The 22737-nt window shown below is 41.4% G+C and overlaps 1 protein-coding gene across 1 annotated transcript in view; it reads right to left on the bottom strand.

The window, feature by feature from the left end:
* COL9A1 (collagen type IX alpha 1 chain) overlaps positions 1–22737 on the bottom strand; it is a 98448-nt gene that overhangs the window by 55414 nt on the left and 20297 nt on the right. Inside the window, exons 7-17 of the mRNA XM_066360291.1 lie at positions 16858–16941; positions 16071–16091; positions 14555–14629; positions 14212–14247; positions 14023–14085; positions 6050–6103; positions 5756–5791; positions 3423–3446; positions 3016–3069; positions 1314–1367; positions 364–396 (exon numbers count right to left, since the gene is read on the bottom strand). Coding sequence (XP_066216388.1) covers positions 364–396; positions 1314–1367; positions 3016–3069; positions 3423–3446; positions 5756–5791; positions 6050–6103; positions 14023–14085; positions 14212–14247; positions 14555–14629; positions 16071–16091; positions 16858–16941 — 534 coding nt within the window. The remainder of the gene's footprint in view (positions 1–363; positions 397–1313; positions 1368–3015; positions 3070–3422; positions 3447–5755; positions 5792–6049; positions 6104–14022; positions 14086–14211; positions 14248–14554; positions 14630–16070; positions 16092–16857; positions 16942–22737) is intronic.

The raw sequence follows: 22737 nt of genomic DNA, 5'->3' as shown, positions 1-22737 counted from the left end.
ATTGCATTTAGCACAGTTTACCAACATCACTTGCATATTAGTCTTTAAGTAATACAAGTCTCAAAGGGAATTATTTGACTTCTATATTTTAAAACTGTTGTGGTCTAGTAGGAAAAATAATGCCTTAATTATAAAGTAAAAGATTGTGAAAAAAAACAAAGATATTTCTATAATGAAAAGCCATTACAGTCTGAGTGTATACAAGCCACTAGCCCACTAGTGCTATGGATGGCTCTGCCATCTGCATGAAGTAAGACACAGAAATGAAGCATATTCCAGTGAGCTCATTTGAAAGAGAATTCATCTGAACATTACATGGTCTTTGACTTAAAACTGCATGTTGTTCAAAAGAAAACAACTTACCAATGGATCTCCATCATGAAAGCCAATAGTCCCCTAAAGTTAAAAAAAAAAAATTAGAATTAAGAATGCAACTAAATATTTCATTCAAACTACTAATAATAGGCCTGGCTGGTTGGCTCAGTGATAGAGCATTGGCCCAGCAATGGCTAGATTGGAGCAAGTTGGCCCCAGGAACTGAGGATGGCTCCATGGCCTCCAACTCAGGCACTAAGAAAAGCTTGGTTGCTGAGCAACAGAGCAACACCCTCGATGGGCAGAGCATTGCCCCCTAGTGAGTTTTCTGAGTGGATCCCTGTCAGGGTACATGTGGAAATCTGCCTCTCTGCCTCCCCTCCTCTCACTGAATAAAAAACCCTACTAATAATAGAAAGTTCATTGGGCAAAAATACACTAAACAGATTTATACAATAAAATATAAGGAACAAAAAGCATAAAATATACTAATATTCTAAAAACTTGGTTTATGGGTGCATTTCTTTTGAGAACACTAAATTGCAGTACATTATTTTTTTCAGGGGTGTTGAAGAGAGATGAAATGGGAGGCAGGATAAAAACAATGGGGAACTTAGAATCATAAATTTAAAATATGTATCATTCCTTACTTAAACTTCTATTTTTAATTGCTTATTGTATAATCCTTTGTAAAAACTAGTTCATTTGAAAATGTTCCTTTCATATGTTCAAATTTTTAGCACTTGAGTCACAAACTTCAAAGGACTTCAAATATAATGAGTAAGCCATCCTCTATGAAAACCAGCGTTTAAATTATTGTGATTTTTCTACTTTTCTGGCCTAACAATAACCATGTTCTGAATGGGTGAAAAAAGTTGGGAGCTATTTTAGAATTGTAGGACAATGGTTCCATTAATAGTTAGTTTTATTTTTTAGTTCTTAAATTTCTTTAATCTCAACTCCCAGATGCAAAGAAATTCAAGTTTCAAATAACTTACACTGGGTCCTGGTGGCCCAGGGGGGCCAGGAGGTCCTCTTTTCCCAGGGTCACCCTAAGTTGTTTGAAAATGGTGACACAATGGTTATATATTTATACATGTCAAAAAACACAGTGCATAAAACTGGTGAGGCATGAGACAATATTGCTAGAAACCCCTACAGAGCATAGCTCTGTCACCAAAATGAATGGTGGCCCATAATCCAATCAGCTTCACAAAACCAGAAGAATAAAGGCATTTGGGTCTTACTAAAGTAGTAAAATAAGGCAGCGGAAGACTTAGGGGGAAAAACAAAACCAATTCTCTATAAAATGATCACTTTCTCTGCCCTGGAAACAAACTGGAAGCACCATGTATTTTTCTAGCTAATTTGCAGGGGAACTGAACGAACAATTCTGCTAGTGCCATCCATCCAAGGACAGCAAGAGAAGGCTTGCGCCCAGCCTGAGGCTGTAAAATGGAAGGTGAATGTCTGCACTGCCAGATTCTACCTGGTGCTGGTCATCGGCCAGCTGTCACCTGGCCTGTCACTGCACCCTCTTGCAGTTAGGACAGAGGATCAAAGATGGCTATATTCAAACAAGCCATTCAGCAAAAATGGACTCCAATTAGTCATAATATCCAGAGTTTATTCAGTTTACTCCTGACATGTTTTTTTTCTTAGTGTTCTCTATAAGGAGTCAAAAACATCTTAGAATTCATTTGACTTTGTAATCATTTCGTATTCATTCAGTTGTTCAGTAAGTAAATCTGTCAAACAGTAAGCAAGAAAGATATATAATATATACCCCTAGTATGATAGGAACCACATATTACAATAATTTTACAATGACCTATCTTTCATATAACATCAGTCCTTCAACATTTTCAATATATTTATTGAATATTAGCATCAAGCACTTATTTCCAATAATTTCTTCTATGAAGTTCAGCTCTTTATTGCTTAAAACTAAATTCTATTAATTTGATCATAATGTAATGATCCTAACATAAATATATATTGTAATTATGTTAACCTATTCACTTTTCATTTCATGCAGAGTCTAATAAAAAAAAAAACCACTGGACTCCAATTCTGGCTGAATCTGTAAAATAGAGGTGACACTTCCTGACTTTATCACTAATTCTGGAAATTGGGAAGGAAATTTTGTTAAAAGCTTGGGGAAAGCCTGACCAGGCGGTGGTGCAGTGGATAGAGCGTCGGACTGGGACATGGAAGACCCAGGTTCAAAACCTCGAGGTCGCCAGCTTGAGCGCGTGCTCATCTGACGTGAGCAAGGTTCACCAGCTTGAGCCCAAGGTCGCTGGGTCGCGCAAGGGGTCACTTGGTCTGCTGTAGCCCCCCGGTCAAAGACACATGAAAAAGTAATCAATGAACAACTAAGGTGCCACAACCAAGTATTGATGAATCTCATCTCTCTCCCTTCCTCTCTGTCTGTCCTTATCTGGCCCTCTCTCTGACTCTGTCTCTGTCACCAAAAAAAAAAAAAAAAAAATTGGGGAAAAATTATTCTCACTGTAGAAAAACAAGGTAGCATTATTATCTTTGGTCCTGTCCCCATCAATATTATGAACTGAACTGAAATCCATTTGCCATTTTTTGGATATACAGGGAATAACATACAGTTAAGGTAACTTGCCTTTTCGAGTAACATCGTCTATTAAATCAGCAAATGTTTATCAAAAGCGCTGTAGTACTCACAATTGGTCCAACGCGGCCAAGCTCTCCAGGGAGACCTGCTCCCCCAGGAGGACCCTGAAGTCAACAAATTAAAGGGACATGGTGATTCGTGAATGTTTTTACACTCTAACACAAATAATATGCAACCTGATCAACAACTGACTTAAAATTATGTATCTGTGCTAGCTTTGGTTTCTGGCAAAATTTGACCAAATTTGAATTAGTTAAAATAGAACAGAAATTTCTTAGGTTATTAAAATATTTTGTTTAGCATAATAGGAGTATTGTCATAGTAGCAACCTAAGATCATATTAGTGGGACACTATAAATACCACCAGATAGAATTTTAGTTGGAGAGTTAGGCTGAGATCTGAGAAATAGGCCATTTTTATAGACTGTGTAAAAATAAACCAAGAGATGATACTCACAGGGGGTCCAGGAATACCACGGCCCTAAAATACAAAAATAAAAATTACTAGTTTATGTGATTTATATGTAGTATACGTAAGGACACAGGCCTAACTCAATTCAAAAATAAACTCTAAACTCTATCCTAAATAAATATATGATGCTCATTCTAACGAAAGCAATGGATAAAGAAAAGCAAACATGACTCTGCTTCAAAAGGAAGCAGAATTTGTGCCAGCTCTTCAAGCATCCCTCTGATGTCTAAGCTAACCACTAACATTTTTTCCAAAGTTTTTTTTTTTTTAAGAAAATTAAAATAAAGAAGCCATCCATGCTTGTCTTCAGGAGAACATACCACCACTCACAAGGAGGCACATCACAACCTGACAGTTTAAAGAGTTGTTCATTTGTTGTGTGTTTTATAAGAAACCTACATTAAAAACAATACTGTGATGTTTTATAATTTATAACGTGATGTTTGGACATATATTTATCACGGGCAGGCAGAGGATGAAAAGGGGTCCAAACACTCTCTCTGAGAGTAGGACTCTATTTCCAGACACTAAATACAGTAGATATTAAAAGTAAAATGTTGTCAGGCCTGAAATGACCGATGATGGGATCCTAATTTAATATGCTAAATTTGATTTTAAAACTCATATTCCATCTCCCTCTCTTTTACACTTTATATCTCTTTAGCAACACCAAACTGTGTATAATTAAGGATTGAAACCACATCATATTCATCATCCAAGCCTCAATTTCTAATATAAGACTTAGTAGAGAATAAAGCCTAACTATAAGCTTGTTGAACTAATAACTGAACATCAGCTGCCTAAAATCCCTTCTTTTCTCTCTTTGCTTTCCAAGTTCAATTTTCCCCCCTGGGGTTCCTCATTACTCTTTTCTCTCTTGCACTGGCTTGATTAGCTTTTATTCCCAGCTATCTCTGATACCATATTCATGTTAGCTTTTCATCCAGACTTCCTTTTCTAAAATATCTATATATGAAGCAGCCAATGGAATTAAAATATACACCCTCTGATAATGATATTATTACTTATAATTATTTAGGCAGCCAAAATAAGAAATAATTTCACATGAGCAGTGTGTTTAATGATAAGTGGAAAATTTTCAAGGCAACCTTTGAAAATTTACTCCTACTTAAAGATTTTAATATGTGGATCAATTTAGGAGGTTAAAAGTGTTACACTTGAAAATACCAAAGTAACCAATGTTATTTCATTATCAGGGACTTAGATGACCAATAAATTTCACTAAATTTTTTTAAGGGATCACTATACAATGTTGAGCTCTGAGTTGAAAAAATATAAGAGAAAGACCAGCAAACTATTCACTTCTGAAAATAGGCTTTCATAGAAAAGTTGATGCTTGCTGAAATATGGCAAAGAAAACAAAGCAAATAAAACACAAAGAGGAAAAATACAGATTAATGACAACACAGAAGAGGAATGAACAGCAAAATAGAAAGAAAAAGCAGCCCGAGAACCTAGCCCTCTTATCAGTAGAAAGAATACAGATCTGCCCCATGTGCAATGTAGGCCAAGACTAGCAGGGAGTCAGGTAGATGATAATATCCAGTGGCTGGTATTTCATCAGAGATAAAACCAGTTGTCAAGGAAGTGGTGTGATGCCATTGACTACTTCGACTTTCTATTGTTATGCAAGAAACGTTTTCTGGCCCTGGCCAGTTGGCTCAGCGGTGGAGCGTCGGCCTGGCGTGCGGGGGACCCGGGTTCGATTCCCGGCCGGGGCACATGGGAGAGGCGCCCATTTGCTTCTCCACACCCCTCCTCCTTCCTCTCTGTCTCTCTCTTCCCCTCCCGCAGCCAAGGCTCTATTGGAGCAAAGATGGCCCGGGCACTGGGGATGGCTCCTTGGCCTCTGCCCCAGGCGCTAGAGTGGCTCTGGTCGCGGCAGAGCGACGCCCCGGAGGGGCAGAGCATCGCCCCCTGGTGGGCAGAGCGTCGCCCCTGGTGGGCATGCCGGGTGGATCCCAGTCAGGCGCATGCGGGAGTCTGTCTGACTATCTCTCCCCTTTTCCAGCTTCAGAAAAATACAAAAAATTTAAAAAAAAAGAAAAAAAAAAAAAGAATCGTTTTCTATCACAGGTGGAGGAGGAGTCCTCTGTTGGGGAAAACTACCCGCAAAAAGACATGTATTTTATACTGTACATGTAAATTTCTCTAAAAGTTTTCTGCTCATACTCAGAATACTTACCATAAATGTCTTTGTGAGGTATATTATGTAGAAAATTGCATTTAAAATTCTCACAATGGCAGAATTTTACCTAAAGTCAGATGTTCAATTCTGAGGCCTCATATGCACTTACTGGAAATCCACGAGATCCCGGCACACCCGGTTCTCCCTAAAAATAAAAATAGCTTCATTGTACTTAACTCTTCATAGCATAAATATGTAAATATGCAAACTGCATCAATATTAAAATCATTAAAGCACTCCATCTGGGTGTTCTTAATTTAACCCAGTTAAAATATAATTTTAGTTGAACAGTATATTTCAGCTGCTTCGCAACTAATCTGTTAGTTGGCTTGCATTCATTACAATAAAATGATACTTCAGCATTTAATTAGTACCACCAATTAATACCAAATGGCTAACTTACTTTTTGTCCTCTTGGTCCAACAGAGCCAGGGGATCCATCAGGTCCTGTTAATCCCTAACAAACAAGATGATATTCGAGTTACTATAGCATCCTTAGGCAAACCATTAAGTGGATAATTTCATATTATTTATTAAGAAATGCTCTTCTATATTCTTACTCAAAGGTAATGATTAACATGCCACCTGCCACTTACTTTCTATTGATAAATTTTATTATATTTCTAATATCCCGCTAACTGCATTATCACAGGATTTAATAATTTAGTATTTTTTGTTATTGCTTTGAAAAAAAATGCAATAACAATTACAGCACTCTAACAGCTAAATCTAATGGAACAACAGGTCTCGGCTCTGCAACTTACCCATGTTTATGTACCTCTTTCACTTTAGTTATAAAATAAAAATACAATATGTCTCTATAACTCTCTCATAATGCCTTGAGAGTTAACAAAACATTCCTTCAGTAGGACTTAAAAATACTCAATCTCATTATTACCTTACAGCTACCTAAATAAAGCCCCATGGCCATCCAGCAATGATAATACCTTATTTAAGAACATCAACTTTTAAAGTTGAAACATTTGAGAGCATGTATATTTCTACATTATCTTCATTAGTAAAAACAGCTATAATCAAATATATAGTTTCATGTGTGTCACTTCATATACAGAATTTAAGCCAGTTACTATAAAACACATTTATAACTATCATATTTAATACTAAAGTGGTTATTGAAGCATGGCTTTGAAGTATTTTCATTATCCCTACTAGTACTTATTATATCATCATTCTCCATAAAAAATAGATTTTAGAAAAAGACATGATAACACAATGTGTACACTGAATTTCCCTATTTGGTGAATTTTTGCATTTTTATATTTTTTATTTTTTATTCACTCTTTTAGATCTTGTCATTTATAATGTAATCTTGAAATTATGCCTTGCTGAAGATAAATATGTGTATGCGTATCTGTATATATGTACATATAGGTACATATACATCCATTCATGATTTTATAAATATCTTATAAAACCCATTTTAAAGATTTTGACCCTCTCTTGTGCTTAAATTTTTTTTAAAAAGCCTGACCAGGCTGTCGCACAGTGGATAGTGTCAACCTGAGATACTGAGGACATAGGTTTGAAACCCCAAGGTTGCCAGCTTGAACACGGGGTCACCAGCTTGAGCATGAGATCATAGACATGACCCCATGGTCACTGGCTTGAAGTCCAAGGTCGCTTGCTTGAGCCCAAGGTCCCTGGCTTGTGCAAGGAGTCACTGACACTGACATGGCTGGAGCCCGCTGGTCAAGGCACATATGAGAAAGCAATCAATGAACAACTAAGGTGCTGTAACGAAGAATTGATGCTTCTCATCTCTCTGCCTCACTGTCTGTCCCTCTCTCTCTCTCTTGCAAAAAAAAAAAAAAGGTTTTGTAAAAGACTCAAATGATATTAATCAAGGAAAGGATTCCTTGAAATTATAAAAACCCTACTTATAGGGTTTAAAATAAGGATTATAATTTAAAATATGGATTTTAAATGAATCATCAAAATCCATATTTAATCTGTCATACTCTGCATAATTATCAATAAAATGCTTTCATGTAATTTAAATAAAAAACTAGTTCACTGGCTACCATTTCTATATTTCTCTACATCAATCGATTTCCTTCACAACTCCATAAACAAAATCAAAGGAAATTAAAAAAAAAAACTAGTTGAAAATACTAATTACTGGAAATGTGCCAACGAAGAAAATTATTAAACACACAAAAGAATTTTTGACTGACTGTTTTTCAATCACTGCCATCTAATCGCAACAGTGTAATTTGGGAACAAGGCCCAACATCTTAGTTGCTGAGCACCTACGACGGTAATGGAACGGTGGCTTTTGTATTTCAGCAAACAAACCCATCCATCCAGGAACCCTCTCTGGAAGCATATGGCAGATAAACTGTTCGAAACCTCAGGGCATGTTTGACTAATGGAACCTCTGATTCTCATTTTAAGTATATGTCCTCTGATACCAATCCCAGTCAGTTCCCACACACGCACAGCCCACTAATCATCATCAATCTGTTACTTGAATAACTGACAAAATTAGAGGGCAGTGGCTTCTATAAATGGTAGAATTTCAGCTGCACAATAAGAAAGCAGACATGGTTCCATAATAACCTGGAGCAGGGGTCCCCAAACTACGGCCCGCGGGCCACATGCGGCCCCCGTAGCACTTCCGGAAGGGGCACCTCTTTCATTGGTGGTCAGTGAAAGGAGCACATTGACCATCTCATTAGCCAAAAGCAGGTCCATAGTTCCCATTGAAATACTGGTCAGTTTCTTGATTTAAATTTACTTGTTTTTTATTTTAAATATTGTATTTGTTCCCGTTTTGTTTTTTTACTTTAAAATAAGATATGTGCAGTGTGCATAGGGATTTGTTCAGTTTTTTTTATAGTCCGGCCCTCCAACAGTCTGAGGGACAGTGAACTGGCCCCCTGTGTAAAAAGTTTGGGGACCCCTGACCTGGAGGCTGTTTCCAGGTTACTTTTTTTTTTTTAGGTCACTTCTTATTTATTATCTTCCATCAGACATGATAAAGATGTCTGTCCCTAGGAAGTTCTTTGACTTAAGTTAAAAATGTATTCTGGTGTCCGGTGTTAAACAGTGGACTCTTGTGAAATAGCTATGTAGGAAACTACAAAACTCCACGAGGACAAGAGCTGTGTGTCCATTCCATGTTCGCACAGTGCCCTGACATCTCAATGCATGACTATCGAATAAATTAATTTAGATCAGCCTGTTCAGTGGAGGGATATTACACTTGTCTCTCCACATCATCTTCATTTTTGGTTCAAATCCCAGCTCTGCGACTTTAATAGCTGTGTAACCATTCACAAGTTACTTAACTCTACAGTGCCTCAGTTTTCTAATCTGCAAAATAGGTATAATAATATCTACCTCGTATGGCAGTTTTAAAGATTAAACGGGATATTATATACAAAGTTCCTATAACAGTGCCTGGCAGAGAAAGCCCTAAATAAATGTTAGCTACTCATATTATCATCATTATTATAGGTCAGCACTGTTCTAGACTCTGTGAAGAGTTCACATGAAGTATAAGATATGTTTCCTGCCACCTGAGAGATTTTGACCTCATTCAGAAAGGGTTCTGCAAATAAACAAACAAAAAAAATCTAGATATTAACCATAAGCACTATATTTCACCCCTCACATTTCTTCAGTGCCTTTTTCTACTTACACTGATCTTTCAGAATAATTTCTTGGTAACTCACTATGCTAATTATATAACATCTGCCAAGGATAATAGTGTATATACTTAGAATATGATCTAACCTCTTTCCTGTAAAAAATGGCATGGTTTAACCATAATTCTAGAATTTAATTCTAATTCTTGTTCTTCCTATCTTAGATGCATGCTATAAGAATAAATAAAATATTGTTTGACAGAGCTTGCTGAGCATGCCACAGCTAACAGTATCTCTAGGAATGTTTCTATTGAACCTGGCCTGTGGTGGTGCAACGGATAGAGGATCGACCTGAAACACTGAGGTCACTGGTTTGAAATCCTGGGCTTGCCTGGTCAAGGTACATATAACAAGCAACAAGCAATCAATGAACAATTAAAGTGAAGCAAATATGAATTGATACTTGTAGCTCTCCCCCAACCCCTGTAAAATCAATAAATAAAATCTTTTAAAATATATATATATAGGCCCTGGCCGGTTGGCTCAGCAGTAGAGCGTCAGCCTGGCGTGCGGGGGACCCGGGTTCGATTCCCGGCCAGGGCACATAGGAGAAGTGCCCATTTGCTTCTCCACACCCCCCCCTCCTTTCTCTCTGTCTCTCTCTTCCCCTCCCGCAGCCAAGGCTCCATTGGAGCAAAGATGGCCCGGGTGCTGGGGATGTCTCCTTGGCCTCTGCCCCAGGCGCTAGAGTGGCTCTGGTCGCGGCAGAGCGATGCCCCGCAGGGGCAGAGCATCGCCCCCTGGTGGGCAGAGCATCGCCCCTGGTGGGCGTGCCGGGTGGATCCCGGTCGGGCGCATGCGAGAGTCTGTCTGACTGTCTCTCCCTGTTTCCAGCTTCAGAAAAATAAAGAACAACAACAACAACAACAACAAAATATATATATATAATATTTCTATTGATATTATTGATGATAGTTACACAGTGGTCCTTTGGATGCAAGGTTATAAGCAAGCTTTGACTTCTCTAATTTTACATGTGTATAAGGGAGAAAACCTAGTCTTACCAGGAGAGATCGTATATGTATTTTTCCTCGTATTTACATTTACCATGTATAATTTTAATTCACAATAATTCTTACTTATCAAAGAAATAAAAGAGGAATACATTATCCATGACTGAAAGAAATGCATTTATATGTGTTTATGAAGATAAAGTTCTATACAGTATAGGAGGATATTGAAGCTGACTGTGTTCTGAACTCCCACACTGCTGCTTGGCAGGGCACACCCGCCTTCAGTTTCCTCTAGCATTCCAACGACTCAGGTCTGGACACTCAACACTTAGTTCGACAAGCATAGCTGCCATGACTCTTTCACTTCTTCTGTCAAAAATCCACTTAACTTAGGATAATTACCTTTAAACTATGTTCCTTTTAGATTCTTCCAAACATCTTCTGGTAATGCTAATATTTTGTTAATGTTAACCACATGTTAACATTACCAAAAAATACAGCTTTGCAATGAACCAAAGAGCAGAAAACAAAGAGGTTGGAGCTTTTCACCCAACCTCCCAGGAGGAAAAGATTATTGAAGCTTTTCTACTTTCTTACGTCCAGGGACAAACAAACAGCAAGCTCTGATCTAATTACTGATATTTCCTTATTCTTGGTGTCTATTTTTAATTTAGAGTAAACAATTTGTTTAAAATGTCAAATGAGCCAAAGGGTGAAGTAAGAAAACTTTTAAGCTAAGATTTTATAAGTCTCATGTGGCTCCATTTCATATTTTGGTGAACATGAACCACAGAAACATTTATAAATAATTACAAAATATCAATTATAAATTGTCTTTATTATCCATTGAATTATCCATATCATTTTTCTTGATTAGTAATTCAAATACTAAAAAACCACTATTACTCTTTTTCTCTTTGTTTTCTCTGAGTATTCATCTATTTAAGAACCTCATTTGTGCTCTGGCCAGATAGCTCAGTTAGTTAGAGCACTGTCCCGAAGCACAGAGGCTGCCTGTTCGATCCCTGGTCAGGGCACATACAGGAACAGATTGATATTCCTGTCCCTCTCTCTCTTTTGCTGCTTAAAATCAATAAAATAAATATTTTTAAAGTGTAAAAAAAAAAAGAGAGCCTCATTTGTATCTAAATAAAGCAAAACTATCTGGAAAGAGAGAGTAAGTCGAAAACCCAAGAAATCTGGTGTTTTTTTTGGGAGGGAAGGGGTCAGTATCTTAGCCACTAAATGACTCTTCGTCCCCAAGGAAATTACTGTGCTCATAATTATTTAGTTTCCTTATCTGTGAAGAATATTAGCCAAACCTGCTCTCCAGGTTGTTGTAAGGTTAAGGGAAATGATATTTGTGAGGGTGTTTGAAAAAAAAAATTCTACACAAATGCAAGTTAGTATAGTTTAAAATTTGGCTTAGTTCTAGGAAATGCCTACACTACTGGCACATACACGGATTTCTTAATGCTTTCTCTCTTTCCTTTCTCTTTTTCTCTTGCTTTCCTTCTCAGTCCCAGGAGACTGGTTCAATGCCCTCATCAGCTTCTCCCTAAGAACCTCCCAGGATCAAAGTTCAACTAGAAGCCTCGCTCTTACATTTTTTTAACTTTGAAAATCTGGTTTGTTCTGTGCTATAGTACTGCAATTATAGACAAAGAAAAAATACTTGTAATTGTTATTTACATTGTACTTCTGAAGATTTTGAAGTACTTTCATTTGTTTATCCAAAATCTCTATTTAAGTAGAGAAGTTATAAAGCAAAACCAGTTATTGTCTTCATGCTACATCAGACTGTAAAATGAAGGCACAGATTTGAGTCTAGCCTTGTGTCTGAGACAAGACTCCAGGTACTTCAACCACCACAAAAGTTAATAATAATAATAATAATAAATTCAATTATAAAATTTCTTTTCACACAAAACAAGTCAGATCTAAGTATCAAAGAGAATTCAGAAGCAAATCCAACCTATATTGGGCTACTAGTTTATTTAGTGGCCTTGTATTTTTCAGACTTTTTTATTATGTGACTGTTTCAAGTCAGTCAGAGTGTTTCTGAGAAGAGTTTGACAGCTAAGCCATATAATTTCAGTTTATATTGTACAAATATTAGTCCTTCAGAGCCACTGTCACTTTGCATGCAAAGAAAGTTCAAACTAGATGCTTTGAAATGTAAAAGTCCATGTTCTAAAGCATCAATACTATAGATAAATACCCTGATTATAATAATTTGATAAAGTATATCTTTTGTTAATATAATAATAATTATTATTATTATTATTATTCAGTGAAAGGAAGGCAGGCAAAGACAGACTCCCACATGTGCCCCAACCTGGATCCACCCAGCAAGCCCACTAGGGGACAATGCTCTTGCCCATCTGGGGCGTTGCTCAGTTGCTCAACAACAAAGCTGTTCTTAGGGCCTGAGGCAGAGGCCATAGAGCCATCCTCAGTGCTGGGGGTCAACTCACTCCAAAAAGTCATGGCTATGGGAGGGGAAGAAAGGGAGAGAAAGAGATGCGAGAGGGAGAGGGGTAAAGAAGCAGATGGGTGCTTCTCCTGTGTGCCCTGACCAGGAATCGAACCCGGGACATCCACACCCAAGGCAGATGCTCTACCATTGAGCCAACCAGGCAGGATGATAAAAAGCATCTTAATAACTGTTGAAATCTAGTTATTTTTCTTTTCTCAACATGAAAGATCTGTCTTAAACTCTAGTAAAAAAAATTTTGAAATAACAATCATAGGTTTTCAGATGCTTCCTTTGAGTTAGAATAATCTTCAGTTTAGGGAAACGACATGAAGTGAACCTGAAGGATAACTTAGATACACCACTGCCTCTCCTCTGAGAAGAGACGCCACACCTCACTTCCCTTTGTGTCTCCACCACGTCCAGGACCAGCCTGTACTGGGAACTCAGTCAGTATTAGCTGAGTGCCTGGAGACAGGAGGTGCCGAGAGTCCTGAAGTCGTTTTTTTCCAGAGAAACATCACTGTATTTAGTGTTAGGTTTACCACACAACTCAGTATGCTTCCTGCAACGGGGAAAGTTTGCTGGTTCCTAATCTTCAAGCAATTCTAGCCAGCTTACTTTTGTCAGTGAGGCCAGCTAAGAAAACACCCAAGAAAGAGAGAAAACTAGCTTTGAATTTCCTATTTCATGTTTGCTGACCATTTCCCTGCCCCTACCCCATCCTCAGACATCCTCACTCACTTCAGGGCCTCCTCTCAAGCTCATTCCTCTTTTTTTCTTTTCTTTTCTTTTCTTTTTTTTTTTTTTTCTCTGCTTATTTCCCTGCCTGAGGCTCTTCTTCTGAATTAATCTAGGGAATGACAGTAAAAAGACCAGAGCAAAGACACCTTGCTGCGAAGCCCTAGCAGAGACCAGTAAAGAGTTCATCTCCACCGGCTCCGGGCACCCTCTGAGAGGGGGTGGGGCTGAGAGTTCACGGGCGAGCAGAGCGCACAGTCTGTGCAGGAACCCGGTACCCATTTGCTCTTTCCTGAAAGGAGGAAATGCCAGCGCTGCCTGCAGCCCCTGGGGAGCCTTGGGGTATGATGTGTCTCCACCCTCACAGGCCCCACTGCAGAAAACTGCCGCCTCGGTTCCAGCCAGGCCAATTCAGCTGGGTCTCCCGCCCCCACTCCCACCCAGTACCCCTCCAGCACTCTGCGTCCCTCCCCCTCCCCCCTCCTCCTCCACACACACACACACACACACACACACACACACACACACTACTCACGTCAGCGCCTGGCGTACCAGGCTTGCCAGGAGCGCCAGGCTTCCCCGTTTCTCCAGGAGGACCCTGAGCGGGGAGGGGAAGGAGAGGCAGGGAGAGAAAAGGTTGCAAAGGTGAGACTCTTTGGACACACGCGGCTGCAAACCGCGTCTTAACGAAGGGAGTGGGGTGTGAACGCGTTGATCAACTTACCGGGGGGCCTGGGGGACCCTTTGGGCCTCGGTCACCCTGGAGGGGTGGGAGAGAAGGCGAGAGCAGTCTGTGAGGCACTAGGAACCCGGTTGGGAGAACCCCACGCGTGCATACAGATGGGGACAGGGACGGAGTAATGCTGGAGGTTCATGACTGGCGGGGGTCAACCACCCCCCTCCGAAAATCGCTAATCTTTTAAGGTCCAACCCCCGACTGTCACCCATGTCCAATCCTGCCTTTGGGTGGGGGGCAACTTGCCCTCTCAATAAAGAAGCCCCGAGCCTCTGAAGAAAGTAGGAAAGGGCGAGACTCAAGAACAGAAGGGCTGGAGAGAGAAACTTACGTCGATGCCGTCGATGCCGGGGACTCCAGGAGGGCCCGGAGGCCCGGGGGGACCCTGCTCGCCTGGGGGACCTCTCTGACAAGAACAGCACACTCGGGTTAGTGGAGCACGTTGAGCACCAAGGAGAAAATGCGCGCGGGGTCCTGAGGCCCCCACCTCCGCACCACAGAGACGCCTCCCCGTGGAGGCCGGGGCTGGAAACCCAGTATAATATACGTGTATCGAGCTTCCCGGCTAGGGCAGGTAGCTTCGGCTCTGCCACGTTCTGGACAGGCTCAACAGTGGGTTCAGAGCTGCACGTAGGCCCCCAGAGTGAGGAAAGGGTTCACGGGGCCTCCCCTCTACAGAGTGCACTAACCCAAAAGGGGGTCGTGAAGGAGGGCCTGACGCCTCCTTTTTAAAGGGATTCGGTAATGAAAATGGTGGTCACTGAATACCTCGATTGCATCAGTAATTGCCAAGTCAATGTTTGTTCCTGAAAAGGAACAGCTAAGAATGGAGGTGCTCCACGTCAGATCGATTACAGTATCGTTCTGTACATCTCTCCCCGTCCAGTGGAAATCTGAGCAGAATACTCTTGAGGAAAAGACTGGGGAGGGAGAGGGCAAAGGAGCCCTGAAACCCGGCGAGCTCCTGGCCTCGGTTCAGATTTACCTGCAGCGACACTCCCTTGCATGAGGTCTTTGCACCTCGCTTCAGAACTACACCAAATTTCAGGCTGACCCTAAGGAGTGACCCTTTTTATCGCTTGCAAACAGCTAAACCCCGACGGTGCTGGAGGGGCTGGTGGTGTCTAAGCGTAAAGCACGCTGTTTAGGGAATGCGGGCTATCCTCCCCCCCCCCCCCCCTTCTAAATTTAAAAGAAAAAAAGAAAGCTTCTTTCATCAAGGAAAACTTTGTTTTTCTAAACTGCAATGACCAGACAGGTTACAATAGGGTCTTTGTCAGTGAAACCGCAAACCCCGGCTGTGCTCCCCCGCCCCCGCTGCGTCCTGTGGCGCGCGCGGGAGGGGGCGACGCGGGACTCCTGGGGAAGCTGCTGGAAGTTGGATGAGAGCCAAGGCCGCCAGTGCCCATCCCCGCGCGGCGGGCACCGCCAGCAGGACGCATGGTTTAGTGCTGCCACCTCGGGCTAGACGGCGGGAGAGGGAGCTTTGGGCCGCCTGCCTGGATTCCTGCCTTCCCTGGCCAGCCGTAGAATGTGACCAGGGGAGGGGGGAGGGCGGTAAGAGGAAACCAAGCTAAAAATTAAGCCCCGGTCTCGAGACACCATGGCCTTCAGCGTCTGAGCCTGCAGCGTGAGGTCCTGGGTTGCCGGAGGCGTCCTTTCCCAGACCGATGGGTCATCCGGGGTCCCCAGCTCGCACGGTAGCCGCTGCAGGTGCTCCGGCCTGGAGGCCGGGAGGAGCATCCCCGGGGACGCTCCCAGCCTCCCCCGCCGCTCCCTCGACGGCTGGGCCCCCACTTTACCTAAATGCTCTGGGGACGTGCACACCCTGCTCGCCCCCAGCTTACCTGCTCGGGAGTCTGGCTGGGCTGGTGAAGAAAAAGATGGGGAGAAAGTGAGAAGGAGCCCTCCACCCGCACCCCAAACTCGCGCGCCACTTACTTGAGCGGCGCACAAGCAGAGCCCTGACAGCAGCAGTCGCAGCCCTAGGAACCCGTGGTCCCGCGCCGTCCAGGCCATACCCACCGCCCTCCGCTAACCCCGGAGACCGACTCTGCCTCCGGCTGCTGGGTTAGGCTTCCGGACCCCACACGCATAAAGGGGTACTTCTGCCCCCGCAAAAAAAAAAAAAAAAAAAAGCGCCCCCGGGATTAGCGGTTGCAAAGGTGCGGCGGCCGGGGAGGCTTACGGTCCTTCTGTTTATGAATGGCCCTAGAGAGGGTCCTGGGGATTGGAGGAGAGCTTGCGGGCCGGGAGGAGGATAAAATGACAACAGTCCCCCTTAACCCTTTCCGGCGCTGCCCAGGCCAGGCCCGAGAGCGCGGCTCTGCCTCCGCCCACCCGCCCCGGTGCCGCCTCTGGCTGTCATCGGAGCCTCCTTAGCTGCCTGTGCGCCATTGTGAGCGATAAGCAGACCCTCCGCGTTCTTGGAGGGATGTTTTGGAAGGCAGTAAGCGACCAAATGTAGAATCAGACACCCCTGGTGGTTTCTACCCTCCATGCTGTGGGTGGGACCTGTGCTTTCTTCATATCTATCAGATCAGTACAGCAAAGCCTGGACTTTTAGTAGAGAGTGGAGAGGCAGGATGGAGAGCTGGGTGTGGAAGTGGCCTTTGCAGGTGGAGGAGGACTCACCGTTATCCTTGCTGGCAGCTCATGGCAAGTTTCTCTGCTGGGTCGGAGTGGGTCACAGTGGATCAGCATCCATTGAAGTTCAAACTGGATAAAGACAGCAGACAGTTCACACTCTTTTGAAGGATAGAAACAGTCATTTAAGAGAGAGATGAGCCAATAAGTGTGGTCCAATTGCTGAGTGACTGAGACCAACTTGAACTGGTTGATCTCAGTGGACCAGAACTTTCATTATTCCTTAAATATATATTTCCCGTGGAAATGGGCTGGAAGCCCTTCCCACGTTTCTCTGATCATTGAATGCAGATGTCTTTAGCCCTGCATTACTCCAGCATAGCCAAGGCAGGAAACGGATCACTGGCACTAGTTTTCTATTTCTGTCCTCACCACACCCCCAAGAAGTAGATTATACTATTAAAATGAGACCAAAGAAAACAGAGAACTATCCTAGTTACAGGCCAGTAAGTGTCAGCATCTGAATTGGATCCCAGGCCTACTGAACTCCATAGAAAATATATGTGCCAGAGGTTCGCATGGGACAAGATTAAGGACAGGTGGCAAAAGATGTGGCAGCAGGAATAAAGAAGAGGAAAGAAAATCTGGTCCTGGAAGAAATATGCATGCTAGGGAAGACAGTCTCCATGGAGTGGTCACGGCTCAAAATGGAAATAGGAAGGACCAGAAATGGCGGGAATGGGAGGGAAATCTAGAACTCAGGAGGAAAGAAAAGATAATAAAAATATTTAAAGTTGGTATAATCTTATTCATTTGTTGCAGAGATCTAAAAATTTTAAACACTTGAAATCTAAATGTGTCCTGACAAGTTCTTACATTTTAGCAGATGCTAAAGGAGAAAGAAGGGGGGAACAGAAAAGAAACAGAACAAAGGAAAAGTGGCCAGATCTGAATCTGAAAGCCTCAGGAGACGAAGAGGTATCCCACAGGAAGCCAGCCCTGGCGCATGACTTGCTGGCTCCTCTAAAACTGTGCAAGTTCCTTGCTGGGCATTTCAAGCCAGATCCATATCTCTCGGTCAGTTGACTTCTTCTGGTATTATACAAATGTTTAGTTAAGTATCCAGGTTCCAAATCTAAACATTATTTTTTTTTTTCATCCAGTAGTGAATTGCATACCATCCCATCCGCCAAATGGACCCTAGATCTGCTGAATCTAGAATTAAGTTAGACACATTTTTTCCACTGTTATAGGAACACCCAGAGTTGAAGTTACTGGATGGAAGATCGAAACTGGAGAGGATGGAGGGCGCAGTCCTTCCCTGCTACCCACAATGAAGCATAAGTTAAGCAAAACAAAGTTTTCTATTTTATAAAAGGTGAAACTAAGACATTAAGCTTTCACCTTCCTGCACCGGTGCCTCTTCTCACATGATTCTAACTGCCCTAGAGTTCTCTTTCTCCATTATTCTTGTTTCTCTCAACTTTACCATGCAATTGCTCCAGAAAATATGGACATCTGGAACAACGAGTTAAGTCAGATAAAAAGAAAATGAGCAGCAAAATCAAGACATATTTTAAGATGGAAATTTATCTATGAATTTTATGAAAATGATCTTTGTGTTTAAGTTATTTAATAATATTATACTGACATTTTTTTAAAAAAATGCTTTCCAATCTATACAATGTCTTGCTGGTAAGGAAATTACTTTAACCAGACACTATTTTTATTGGAGTATTTTTGTTTGCTTGAGATTTTATTTTGGTTTCGTTCTAAATTGCAGTGGAAATTTCAAAAGAAAGATAAAAGAAAGAATGGAGCAATCTTTTCCTTAATGAATACTAAATACATGACAGTGCCTCAAAAGACTCTGAGGCACACACATCACACCTGGGTGAAGTGAAGCAGAGAGGTTAAATTATTTGCCACAGGTCACACAGCTAGTAAACGGCAGAGCTAGCATTCCAAATGGGGTTGGACTCTAAATTAAGAACTTTCTCTACTATCCTGGTCACCCTCCCCAAATAATGCAGAATGAGTTACAATTTTGTAAGGAGGTAACCATGGTATGTGGTGGCTGAATGTTTGTATTAAAGATGAATAGGAAAGAATCATCTAGAAATTAAACTGCATAAGCTAGTTTCCAAGATCTGCTAGAAAACTTCGGAACTATACTAAGAAACTTCCAGAAGAATTCAAACCTTCCCTTATTTGCATGCTTGTTACAGAAATATATCCAGAAGCAAAATTTCTAATGTTCCTCTAAAAACTGACAGCTATTTCTATATGCAGGTACATGTTAATCTATATAATAAAATATCATCTAGGGAAAAGTTTGTAACTTTTTCTCAATGACCAAATAAAAATATTACCAGAATAAGAAAAGCTATCTTTCCATTCCTTAACTCTCAAAATAAGAAAGACCATATATAATTTTACTCACTAAGTCCTTTGTGAATTGGTAACTCAAACTAAGAATGGATTCTGTGCATGTGTGCAATATTCTAATTCTCAAAAATAATTTATACCGTATTCACCTTGAGAGACTTTAATTATACTTATTGCAAATGCAAAGTGATTCATTAAGCTGTTTTCTCAGAAATGTAATTCTCTCTGGATAAATTCGCACACCTGTTTAAATATGTGAGATGCAATTGTGGCACAAGATAATGCGGCAATGAAATGTGATTCATCTGTAAATACAGGCTGGGTTGTTGAGAACGCAACACAGGTCAGAAGTTTCTGCACACATCTGTGCATCCACATAAACACCACCTATGCACTAATAATCATCTACACAACAATCATTTTTCGCATGCAATATGAATTCCAATTTGCATGTTAATTATTCCAAAGGAAGACTGGCAGAGGTCCTTGGTAAAAGTCACTTTCATTATAATCTGAAATGCTGACTTCCACGTGTTTCTCATTTTCTTACCTGGAATCATTCTTCTCTTTGCAAGCACACTGATGAAATATATCTGACAAATATTTTGACTTAGTCCTTCAGGCAACATCTTTAAGCCACTGTATAAAGCAGGCACAAAGGAAACGTCCTAGGGCAGCGGTTCTCAACCTGTGGGTCGCGACCCCGGCGGGGTCCTCGAATGACCAAAACACAGGGGTCGCCTAAAGCCATCGGAAATACATATTTTATTTAAAAATGTATTGTATAATAAATATGTATTTTCCAATGGCTTTAGGCGACCCCTGTGTTTTGGTTGTTCGACCCCCGCCGGGGTCGAGACCCACAGGTTGAGAACCGCTGTTCTAGGGAAACCAGAGATCATCTCCTCCCTACAAGGAGTTTACAGTTTATAAGACTAAAGAAAAACCCAAGCAAAGAAATAAAAAAAATTTTTTTTCTTTTGAATCTGTTCAACAGTACAGAAAATGCCTGAGCACAGTCTGTCTTCTCAATGTAAAATACTTCACCACTATCTCAGGGAAAACTGATTTGTGTGAGTATAAGGTGCCTTACATATGCCTAGTGTGGCATTATCACGTCATGTTTTCTAGAAAACCAAGGTATAATCCAGCCTAAGCTAAAGTAGTGTCCAGCTGATAACCTCATAAAACAAGTAATTTTGGCCTCAATTCTCTACTCTTCTAGTAAGACTAGTAATTTCTAGCTATTTTGCTAAGTTGTTTAGAAAAATGAGCAAGGTATATAAACTCTTCATAAGAACTAAACAAAAACAAATAGCAGACAACCATCTTTTCCTCCTGAGAGAGAATCTTATTAACAAACTATGGAACTTAGTTCTATATTAACGAGAATGGCACAAGACTTGATTTTTTGTTTTTTGCAAATGGAATTATGATTAAATATTTTCAGTATAAAACATCTAAGAACTAGCTCTTCAAAGAAAAATTTTTTTAACTAGAGATATGCTTCATAAAGCCTCTCTCTACTCAGTGGCAAAAAATATTGAAAAGAATACTTGAATTCTCACCCTTCTCAGTTTATAAGAAAATCTTGGTTCCTATCATAAGGGACCTCCTCCAGGTGGAGCTCCTTGGTTGCTCAGCAGGAGGCTCTGAGCTGCTTTGAAATGAGAAATTACTCCAACTCTGTGTAGACAAGGCCACACAATTCCAAACACAGTGCTAGGAACTGAAGTTAAACATGAGTTGGTGGCAATCGTCTGAACCATACCAAAGGCAGAGGCAGAATGATGAAAGGCAAGAGAACGGTAGACTTGAAGGTAGCAGACCTGGTGTGTAGTAATTCATTCTTTTTTTTTTTTTTTTTTTTTTTTTTATTTTTCTGAAGCTGGAAATGGGGAGAGACAGTCAGACAGACTCCCGCATGCGCCCAACCGGGATCCACCCGGCACGCCCACCAGGGGCCACACTCTGCCCACCAGGGGGCGATGCTCTGCCCCTCCAGGGCGTCGCTCTGCTGCGACCAGAGCCACTCTAGCGCCTGGGGCAGAGGCCAAGAAGCCATCCCCAGTGCCCAGGCCATCTTTGCTCCAATGGAGCCTTGGCTGCGGGAGGGAAAGAGAGAGACAGAGAGGAAGGAAGGAAGGGGATGGGGAGGAGAAGCAAATGGGCGCTTCTCCTATGTGCCCTGGCCGGGAATCGAACCCGGGTCCCCCGCACGCCAGGCCGACGCTCTACCGCTGAGCCAACCGGCCAGGGCCAACACTCATTTTTTTATTCAACATATCTTTGTATAACACAATCATATACTTTGATCAATCTATGGAAGCCACAAAAAGGTTTAGTATGTAGGCCATATCTAAGCCAAAAAAAAAATGCTGTTGATAATAAATACTACTGCAGTTGACGTGTGATATGGCTAAGGTCATCAGCAAGAGGATCCTATAACTGTCATATGTGAGCAGAGCCCTGAAACAGTGAGGGCTCATATACAGAGATGAGGAAAACAGAGTTCTGCAGAAAAGAGGTGACAGTAACAAGGCACAAGGGTGGAAAGTGATACAGAGAAGAGAGCCAGAATTGCTGTCACAAGAAGTAGACAGATGTCCTTCCTTGAATTCTAAACTAAGGAATTTTAATTATTATTGGGTAACTAATTATTGGATGACTAACAATATTTGTCTGCAGCAAGGATATGGATAGGGAAAAGTGGCCTAATTTAAAAGAGCATTTCAAGGAGATCCATGTGGTAATAAGTACCTGATCCTTTAAGACAGAAAGAGGCTACTGTAGTAGAGCATCAAGAAGAGTTATGGTGAGGGATCCTGAGTTATGGTGAGGGGTTCTGAGTTATCTGACAACTTAAAAAAAAAAGACCTCCCCTCATGCCACATTCTTCTCCAGCTGCCACCCTGTTTTCTGCTCCCCTTCATACAAAACCCAAAAGAGTTGCCTATATCCATTGACTTCAATTCCTTTCCCTTCCATTCTCTCTTAATCTCTTTCCAGCTCAGTTTTTCCTCCCAATACTCCAATGGGTCTTTTCTCAAGTTCACCCACATTGGTTTCTATACCTAATGGTCAACTCTCAGTCCTCAAATAAGATGGATCTTATTTGGTCCATCTACAGCATTTGAGTGAATTGACCATTCCATCTTCCTTGAAATACTATTTTCCCTTGACCTTCACGGTATGACAATCTGCTAGTTCTCACTTACATTACAAGCTGCTTCTCATAGTCTCTGGCTGAATCTGCCTCACTTCAGCAACCTCTAAATGTCAGTTGTTTCAAGGTTCAGTTCTAGGACATCTCTATCACACTATTTCTCAGTAATTTCATCTTGTTTCATAGCTTTAAATATCATATACATGTTGATAACTCCCAGAGTTTTATTTCCAGCTGGAGCTGTCTCTTTAACTCCAGAGCATATCAAACTGCCTGCCCAGTATCTTCGCTTACATGTTTAAGCTAGTGATCAGCTTAGATGTTCCAAACTAACTCCTAATATTCTCACTGGAACTTAGTGTACATTATACCAG

Source organism: Saccopteryx leptura, chromosome 1 (assembly GCF_036850995.1).
Source record: "Saccopteryx leptura isolate mSacLep1 chromosome 1, mSacLep1_pri_phased_curated, whole genome shotgun sequence".
Classification (NCBI taxonomy): Eukaryota; Metazoa; Chordata; class Mammalia; order Chiroptera; family Emballonuridae; genus Saccopteryx; species Saccopteryx leptura.
The sequence above is the reverse complement of the archived record's forward strand: the minus strand, read 5'-3'. Positions and strand labels throughout refer to the sequence as shown.